Source organism: Canis lupus, chromosome 26, assembly GCF_048164855.1.
Source record: "Canis lupus baileyi chromosome 26, mCanLup2.hap1, whole genome shotgun sequence".
NCBI lineage: Eukaryota > Metazoa > Chordata > Mammalia > Carnivora > Canidae > Canis > Canis lupus.
Window position 1 is genome coordinate 7,652,325 of NC_132863.1, and position 9,770 is coordinate 7,662,094.

The 9,770-nt window shown below is 45.4% G+C and overlaps 1 protein-coding gene across 17 annotated transcripts in view; it reads left to right on the top strand.

The window, feature by feature from the left end:
• BFSP1 (beaded filament structural protein 1) overlaps window positions 1-9,770 on the top strand; it is a 67,351-nt gene extending 57,581 nt beyond the window's left edge. For all 17 annotated transcript variants that reach the window (XM_072799981.1, XM_072799968.1, XM_072799967.1 and 14 more), the window contains 3 exons: window positions 4,439-4,659; window positions 6,563-6,648; window positions 8,637-9,770. In XM_072799981.1, the coding sequence (XP_072656082.1) occupies window positions 4,439-4,659; window positions 6,563-6,648; window positions 8,637-9,592 (1,263 nt within the window). In that variant the 3' untranslated portion in view covers window positions 9,593-9,770. The remainder of the gene's footprint in view (window positions 1-4,438; window positions 4,660-6,562; window positions 6,649-8,636) is intronic.

Sequence of the window (9,770 nt, forward strand, 5' to 3'; positions counted from 1 at the left end):
AACCTGAATAGACATTTTTCCAAAGAAGACATACAGGTGACCAACAGATGAACAGTTGCTCAGCATCACTGATCATCAGGGAAATATAAATCAAAAACCACAATGAGCTGGTGAAAGTGGGGCTCTTATTTTTTTAAACAACCCTCCTCCTGATGAATGGTTTAAATTATTGAGCTGTGAAAATCACAGCGACGTAGGCGTAAGTCCAGTTTTACAAACCCAGTCAGCACTTTGCTGGACACCGTGGACTCTTGGTTGATGGAGGCAGAATCCTGAGGGGCACTGGTGCCTGTCAGAGATCAGAAGCCACCTTTCGGTTGCCCCTGGAGCCTCCTCCCAGGCCAGGCGTTCCTCCCACGGCTTCCACTGGGGGACAGCCACCAACCAACCACCGGACCACTCCCACCAGCAAACGCCAGCTCATGAGTTGTAAAAAAAATCATACTTGCCCTGTGAGGTCGAAAGTTTCTCGTGTCTAATTTCCCAGTTTGTGCCAATGCTTGCTGTCCTAATTACCGTTGAAAAGTTTGCCAAGTGGTTGTGTTCAGGGAAGGAGAGGTCTGTGTGTGGATCACCCTGAATCCCCCTATAGGTCTCCAGTGAGAACACACTGGTCCTGTTTACCTGCTGATATGTGGGAATGGGGGTTTTTCCGAGGACCTGGAGTGTGTGTGTGTATGCGCGTGTGTGCGTGTGTATACTGCTCTCCTGCAGGTGAGAGGAGGCTGACATGGGAGGACGCATGGTTTCAGGACCTGCACAGCTGGCTCTGAATCCTGTATTTATTGGCAAGTCATTTTGCCTCTGTGTCTGTTTCCTCATCTCTAAATTGGGAGTAATAATGGCCCCTCCCCCAGGAGGTTGTGGCGAGGCCGACGACTTGCTCCAAGTGAGAACTTGTCCTCACAAACCGTATTTCCTGCCCTGGGCTGGGGAATCCATACCCAAAGGCTGTACAGATTTGCTTTACACATAATCTTTGCTTGTTTTTACTCTATTTTGGAACACTTCAAACATACATAAAAGTGAAAGAATAGTCTCATGAGTCCCTCTTATGTCACCTACACCCTTACACACCCCCAGGTGTTTCTGAAGGAGTTCCTGGCACCAAATCATCTGATCCAGCAGTGTTTGAACAGGTGTCTCCAAAAGATGAGGGCTTTTTTTTAATAGAATGTGAGTCCACTTTTAATAATTAACAATAATTCTTTAGTTTCACCAAATGTCCAGTTAGGGATCAGATTTGATTGTCTCCTAATTAACTGAGGTGCTGTCTGCATACAGCAAATGTCACCCTTTTCAGTACACCCCTTTCAGTTACATCTGTTTGGCAAATGCATGCAGTGCTGTACCCATACCCACAGTCAAGATATAGGAAAGTCCTCTTGCCCTGAAGTTTCCTGGAGTTGCCCCTCTGTGGTCAGCCTCTCCCCACCTCACCCCACAACCCCTGGCAACCACTGAATGGTTTTCTGTCCATCTGGTTTTGTCTTTGCCAGATTGTCCTATAAATGGAATCAGCCAGTAGGGAGTCTTTCCCACAATTCATTCTTCAGCGTTTGCTTGGATTGGGATCCAAATAAGGTCCACACATTATAGTTGGTTTCTATGTCTTTTATCCTGTCAGTTCCCTGTCATCTCTTTTTTTTCCCCTTGATATTTGTTTGTGGAATATGCATACTTTTACAGTCTGGGGGCTGTGGGCACCAGCTCTTTCCTGTATCCATGGGAGAAAAGTAAGCTTTGATAAAAGGCAGTGTGTTTACCTGCCACCCCCTCCCTGCTACCCAGCTGAACCGGGATCTCTGGCCTTCGAGGCCAGAGTCCCCCAGGCTTGTTCTCAGGACTGCTGTGTAGAAAAGGAACGTTTGACTTCTGGATTCTTCCATTCCTGGATGGCTTCTTGTCTCTGAGATTCGAGCCTCAAAGGGTCTTCCAAATTCCTTATTTCTTGGAAGCATTTTCCTAGAGTGTGTGAACACTCTAGGTGTAGGTAGGAGCATGTGGCTGCACCAGGAATTAGTGGCATGCTTTGGTATTTGACATTACAGGGAACTGAATTTAAAACACTCATTTTTTTTAGGAGGAACAGAAACTTGATCAAACAAGCATAAGCAAGAAAGGGTAAACTTAATTTTATTTTGAAATAATTTTAGACTTCTCAAAAGCTGCAAAAAGAGCACACGGCTTTCTCCCATACTCTTCACCCAGCTTCCCCAAATGTTATCACCCCCTTAGTTAATAACCACAGTGTAGTGATTGAAACCTGGAAATTAACCATGATACCATTCTTGGAATGGACTTGACAAAAATTTCACACATTACCCCATCAACATTTTTTTCTGGTCCTGGATTGTCCTTGCATTTAGGCATTGTGTCTCCGTCTACTCCTCTCTGGGACAGTTCCTGCCTTTCTTTGTCTTTCATAACCTTAATGGCCAGTTTTTTTGTGGAATGTCCCTCCTTTTGGGCTCCCAGATGTTTTTTCAGGATTAGGATGAGACCGTGCGTTGGTGGCTGGAACCCACCGAAGCGAATGTCTTTCTCTGGCTTCTCATCAGGGGAGTGTCATGTGGGCATCTCTTCCCATTGATGATGTAACGTGGTTAAGGTGGTGTCAGTTGGGTTTCTTCACTGGAAAGATACTATCCCCTCCACCCCCCAAAAGGAGCAAGATATAAAAGGTAGTTTATGGAATTTGAGAGCAGGGTATGGGGCAGGAACCAGGAACTTGGATCTGAGGCAGCTGCTCACTCTCTGTCTCTTTCCTCTCCCACAAACACTCTCATTTCTGTTTGTCTTTGCCATTTGGCTTCATCTCTCTGCCTCTCTGAAGAATTGCCTTTCTCAATTTCTTCATGCATATTATGAAAGATGGCCACACCAAGATGGCGGCCCCAGGGTTCTGTGAACCTGCCACCAGTTTGCTGCTGTTTCTGAGATCCTTTTCCAGATTCCCTGGAGAGGAAGCATGTGATAGGCCCCTCTTTGTCTTCCCCAGCCCTGGTTCTGTAGCTCTGGTCGGGAGAGTGGGGTCACACTGCTGCTGGGACCCCTCTATGAGTGAGGTGGCACAGGCAGCAGACAAGGGGGATGACGTGGGCTGACAGACAACTTCCCAAAGTGTTGAGTATACGTACCCCTTCTCTCCTGCTGTCCTTCCCATCTTCCTCCCCTCCCTCACCATCCTTTCTTCCTTCCTTCTGTCTCACCCTCCTTCCTTCCTTCCTGATACAATAAACGCCTTCCCGAAAACCTTTGTTAGCTGTTTTCAAGTGTCATTACATAGGAAACCTCACTATTCCAAGGCCACATCTGTATATAAAGTGAAGAATCAGGTGTCCTGGGAATAAGCAAACTCTGGATTGTCCAGTATGCACACTCAGCTACATGCATGAAATGCCTTGAAACAGACATATGTGAAGTTGAGCTCAAATATTGTCTAGCCCCCTCCCCCCCCACGACTCCCATATGGTCCAGAGACTAGCACCATTAGTATCATGTGGGAAATGGTTAGAATTATACAACCTCTGGCCTCACCCAGACCTGCTGAGTCAGGACCTGCAGCTCAACAACATCCTTAGGTGGTTCACACTGAATTTTGGGATGTGCTGTTCTAGGTAGAAGTGGTTTTTTTTTTTTTTTGGTTCCATTTATGTTTGAGGACTGATAATGCGTGGTGAATTCTCTCCTACTTGGAAAAATGAGATTGCAAAACAGTCATGACTACACAAATACTAAGCTTGTAAATAGGTACACAGATGGCTCTTTGTGCATTATTAGGAGCTCTTAAAGTGAATATAAGTCCACTTTATATTCTATCATATTTTTATTTTCCTACCTTAATTTTGACTTGCCCTGCATTAGGGTAAAGAGTGTGATCCTGAAGTTGTTTTGTGTATATACCAAGCGCACACTCACACTTTAGCTACCGAAACATGTATGTAACTCTACTAATCAGAAATCAGGAAAAACTTAAAGTGTCATTGTGATTAAATAAGAACAGGGAACACCCTCCCACACACTTCATTATTTTAGTAAAGCTAATATCTGATCCCTGCTATGTTTGCTTCTTTTTATTTTTTATTTTTTTGGCTGTCAGATTTATGCTAACTCAGAATATGAATAGCATACTTTATTTAAATTGTACATTTTAGTCCATGGACAGCAGTTTTATTGTTTTCTGGGTTTACCATCCTCAGACTGTCTTTGGGGAAGGCTCCGTTAAGGGCTGATTTCAGAGGGGCCTGGTACTAGTGCATAGGTTCCTTTCTGGCTCCAGGATTCCCAAGTGATTCATTGCTGACACGGAAACTGGCAGAGAAACAAATAAGCAAGGCAAATAAAACTGGGTACCTGAGCATAGGTACCCTGCCACGCCTGTATCTTAGGGAGAGGATAGGGATAGGTTTCCTTACAGCTGTTTCTTTGCCTCCAGACAGCAGCCCTGGAGCAGAGTATTAAAGATGCCCACGAGTGTTATGATGACGAGATTCAGCTCTATAACGAACAGATTGAAAACCTGCGGAAGGAGATTGAGGAGGCCGAGAGGAGCCTAGAGAGGTCTTCTTATGACTGCCGGCAGCTGGTGGTTGCCCAGCAAACGCTGAAGAATGAGCTGGAGCGGTACCATCGGATCATTGAGAATGAAGGCAACAGGTGTGGTCACACACAGGCACAGCCCAGGGACTGCCCTTTTCTCCCCAACCTGGCCACTTGCCTATTTCACGGATCCTTGTTGAGTGCTTCCCGTGTGCCAGGCACAGTTTTAGGCAGTGGGGATGAGGCAGGGAGGAAACACAACTCCATGACCTCGTGGAGCTGGAATCCTAGTCAGGGAGGCAGCTAACGGATGACTCTATAACAGATAACAAGCACCATGGAGTCAGTTGTGATGGGAGAGATGGGATGGCAGTGGGGCCGTGGTGGGGGTTTTTGAAATTTTAAGTAGGGTGGTCACAGAAGACCTCACAGAGAAAGTTGCATTTGACTCTGCAAGCTTCTAGGGATATAAATGTCTTAGCAGGTAAGATGACCAGGAGTATTTAATGAAATGCTGCAGGTGAAGTGCCTATCACAGTGCCTGGCACTCAACAAGTGCTCGGAAGTGTTGTTATTATTATGGCTGCTACTGTCATTGTTTTTATTGCCTGGTTGGGTCAGTAGTGTGGTTGTTGATGCATTGAGTGGTCTTGTTCATAATGAAGCTGTGACTTGAGCTCTGTTAACTTCAGGAGAACTGGGAAATTATCTCTATCCCTATCCCCATCCCCTATCCCATATCCCTGGCCCCCACCCCTATCCTTATTTCTGACCCCTGACTCATATCCCTATCTCCTATCCCCCTCTCCCTATCCCCTATTCCCTAACCCTATCCTCTATCTCTATCTCAGTCTCTCTATCTCTACATCATTTACACCTACAGTCTTCATCATTACTGTACATCATCTGTATGTACTGACACCTACACTTACATCTGCGTCTACATCATCTGTATGAACATGTACTTCTACACTTAAAGCTACGTTATCTGTCATCTACTTCTATATCTTCTGCATCTATGCCATCATTAACTACATCTATACCTATAACTTCTACATCTACACCTATCCCTACACTTACATCATTTATGTACACCATGCACACTTCCACCTACATCATCTACAGATACATCATCTGTATGTACACCATCTACATCATCTACATCTACATCATCTACACCATTTATACCTACGTCTACACCATCTACACCTACATCTACATCATCATCATCTACATCATCTACATCTACACCATCTACACCATCTATACCTATGTCTACGCCATCGACACCTACATCTACACCGTCTACACCTACATCTACACCATCTCTACCTACATCTATATCATCATCATCTACATAATCTATATCTACACCATCTACATCTACATCATCTACATCTTTATCACCTAGAACTACTCCTAAACCTCATCTATACCTACATCATCTTTAAGTATGTGCACACTTACACCTGCACTGACATCATCTTCATGCACGCCTGTGTCATGTACATGTGCATCTCTATCTCTCTCTGCATCTGTATTACATATATCTACTGCTACATCATGTATATTCATGTCTATGTTCATGTCCATATCTGTAGATATCATCCAGAGAACAGTTTGGGGACTTGTAGAAGTTAACCTCATAGAAGGACTCTCACTCTCTATTAAGTTGTGACTTTTTATTTAGTCTTACTGATTTGGGGGGTTTAATAAAAGAGAAGCATTCAGGATTACCCCACCAGAAGTAGTTCTTTCCTTCTCTCTGAATGCTCTGTCTTGGCTGCAAGTGCTCAAATGTTTAGCATTAGTATGTGTTTCACAGTTTATGACTTGAGCTCAAAGAAATCCTTCCTATCCTCATCTAGTGCATAAGTATATACATGATTCATGAATAGTCTGATCTACAGAAAGCTTTCCTCATTTTTGCTCACATTAGAGAGTCATTCTTACCCCTGACTGTCTGTGTGGTTTGATGAATTAAAGATGGTGACCATCCTCTTTCTGGTTCTTTCTCCAGGCTTAGCTCTGCCTTCATTGAAACTCCTGTTACTCTGTTCACCCCAAGCCATGGAACCTCTATCAGCTCTCGGCTTGGTGGGAAAGGTAATGCCCTGGCTTCTGCTATTTTCCGTCATGGAAAAGCAGGAAAAAAAATCAAATGGCTTTCTTCCTGAACTTAGCATTCATACTTCCTTCTGATCCATCTGGAAATTAAATGCTTTTATGTGAGATCCTCTGTTCCTCTCTGATCCACCCCCACAGGTGCTGAGTGACTAAGCCAGAAAGTTTACAAGGAGAAAAATCAGACATTCCCACCTTGGAGATGTCATCCTCAGACCTGAAGCATTTAATTGTGGAGAAAATATAATTCAGTAAATTCAGTATTCACTTCAGCAAATGAAGTGAGCTCTGCTGGGCAAAAGTGCTTAATCTAGTGTCTAGGGGCAGAGTAGACGTTAATTTACTGCTCTGCTCATTTCTCTTCCATTCAAAACAGAGTAAAACTAGCTTGGTTGGCAAGCATGGCTTCTGTCAACATTTGGGCCTCTGGGGATGGTTTCACATACCTGTGAGATGCACTGCAGTGTTTGGGAGAAGAGAAGATGCTATTGTTGATTGCTCATACCTATAGTGCCTTCAAATCCTTGTCCTTCAGAAATCTCAGAGGGGTTTGTTGATATGGGGTTTCCAAGTTAGAACGTGGTAGAAAGGGCAGCAGTCTCAGAGCTGGCTCTAGAAGCATGTAGCCACACCCAGGGCCCTGTATGCACAAGGGTCCCCACACTTGCCTTAGTGCTCTGCTGTCCTTGTCTTGAAATCCTTAATGATTCTGAATAGGGGCCCTGCCTTTTCTTCTTGCACTGGTCCCTGAAATTCCATAGCAGCTCCTTCAAGCACCCCCTGTCCTCATACCTGCCCCCAGCAGGCTTGGACATGACCCTCTCTGCAACCCTTCCTTCCTTATGGCTTCATGGCTCATTTCTGCCACTCCCTGTTCACTCAGCTCTCTGAGTCAACCCGTGCTAGATGCCTTTGTTTTGTCTGTCACTCCTCTCGTTCATGGAGTGAGGGCATGGAGAAGACCCTCGAGATGTAAAAGTTAAAAAAAAAAAAAATCAACATTTGGGTTAGGTTGAAAAGCCTCATGGACGAGGTGAGGTGAGATTATGTATGTTTTCTTGAACTTTCCGTTTTTCTTTTTGGCTAGTCTGAAGAAATGTCGATGGCTTTGGGAACAGGGGATTCCTGTTTGTTCTTTCTTTCTTTCTTTTTAAAGATTTTATTTATTTATTTTAGAGAGAAAGAAAGAGAAAAGGAGAGAGACAGTGGGGGTAGGGACAGAGGGAGAATCTTCAAGCAGACTCTGCACTGAGCACTGAGCCTAATGCAGGGCTCCATACCATGACCCTGATTTCATGATGTGAGCCACCCAGGCATCTCAAGATTCCTGTTATTTCTGAATTTAATAATTGCCTCCTCTTTTTGCCCACAGGGAAGGGGATGCTGCTTGAGGGGTGTTTTATTTATTTAGGTTGCAATGCACATGGAGTAAGGGAGGTCAATTTGATTCCCTCACCCAAAGCCATTCAGAACACATTGGACACCCAGGCAGCTCTGTTGTCTCTCTTTAGAAAAGTCCAAGGTGAGGACTACTGTGGAATGAATTCCATTGACTAGTCTGTGGCTCCAAGTACTCATCATGAGCTGAGCAGAGGTTGGGGTGGGGACACCGAGTGTTACTGGCTTAGAATGTCTCAGTAAGTTGTACCCAGCCAGTGTGATGGGAACTGTGAATGTCAGAACAGGCAGCACCTTCCCTCCCCTCTGTAAGCCCAGAGGGGTCAAGCAACCTGTGCAAAGTCACACAGCTGGTTGCAGAGGTAGGAACTTAATGTGGGTCATGGGTGCTACAGGTCAGACCCAGGCATCTTTCCGGTTTCCTTTTTCCCTATGTATGGTAAACTCTACCCCAGTGCTAGGCACTGGTCTCCAAGACAGCTTGTTTTCCAACAAATACATTCTCTTCCTCTTTCATTGACAAACTTGACTTATACTGCCTCCCCACCTCCCCCTGCTTTTTTTCTCTTTAGATCTCGCTAGGGCTGTGCAGGATATAACAACAGCAAAACCAAGACAAAAAGGTGTCCCCAAGAACATTCCAAGGAAAAAGGAGATTATAGCTAAAGACAAAGCTGATGAGAATCTGGAAGACATACCCCTGCAAGGTCCAGAAGACACAAAGCTGGTGCAGGTGGTACCTAAAGAAGAAGGTGAATCTAAGCTTGACTCACGAGGTGATGAAGCAAGTCCCCTAACCCCAGAAGGGGCTCCAGAGGACGTGCCAGATGGAGGGCAGATAAGCAAAGCCTTTGGGAAACTATTTAAGAAGGTCAAGGAGAAAGTGAAAAGCCCCAAAGAACCCGAGCCCCCTGCTGACCTCTACACCAAAGGGCGGCACGTGCTGGTCTCTGGGGATGCCAGTTATGTGGATCCTGGGTTCTGCTCATACTCCATCCCAGCCAAAGGGGGAGTGATTATTTCCATTGAGGAGGACTCTCTGCATCGCGACAGCCCTGCCGAGCCCTCTCCTGAGCAGCCCGGGCCGCCACTGGAGAATGGACAGGAAGATCTTCAGGGGAAAGAAGGTGGACACCCATCCAACCAGCATACTGCTGACAAGGAGAATGAGATTAATGCTGAAGGATTAAAAGGGCCCGGGGAGAAACAGGATGACCAGAAGGAGGATGAGGAGTCCAGGGGGCCCTGTCCCGTGGTCACCCCTGGTCCGGAGGGACCGTCTACACCGCAATCTCAAAGATCTGGGGTCAGTCCAAGTGGATCTGAGGGGCGCGGGGTTAGGAGCAGCAGCCCACAGGAGAGAAGTCCCCCCAGGGCTTTGGCATATGAGAAGGTGGAAGTGATGGAGTCCATTGAGAAGTTTTCAACTGAGAGCATTCAGACATATGAAGAAACAGCTGTCATTGTAGAGACCATGATTGGGAAGACAAAGGCAAACAAGAAGAAATCGGGAGAAAAGAGCTCTTAAAATGTCCGGGCTCAATGGGCTACAATGTCTTTGGGGCCCCTGCAGGAGAAGTGCTTTGATATTTTAGAACAAATGATAAAAAAAGAGTGAGGTGAGGGTTCCTTGTTTGGATTAGACCATAGCTGGCTCGTCTGACATTGCCAATGAAGCCTTCATTAAAAAGTTTTCTTTGCTCGCA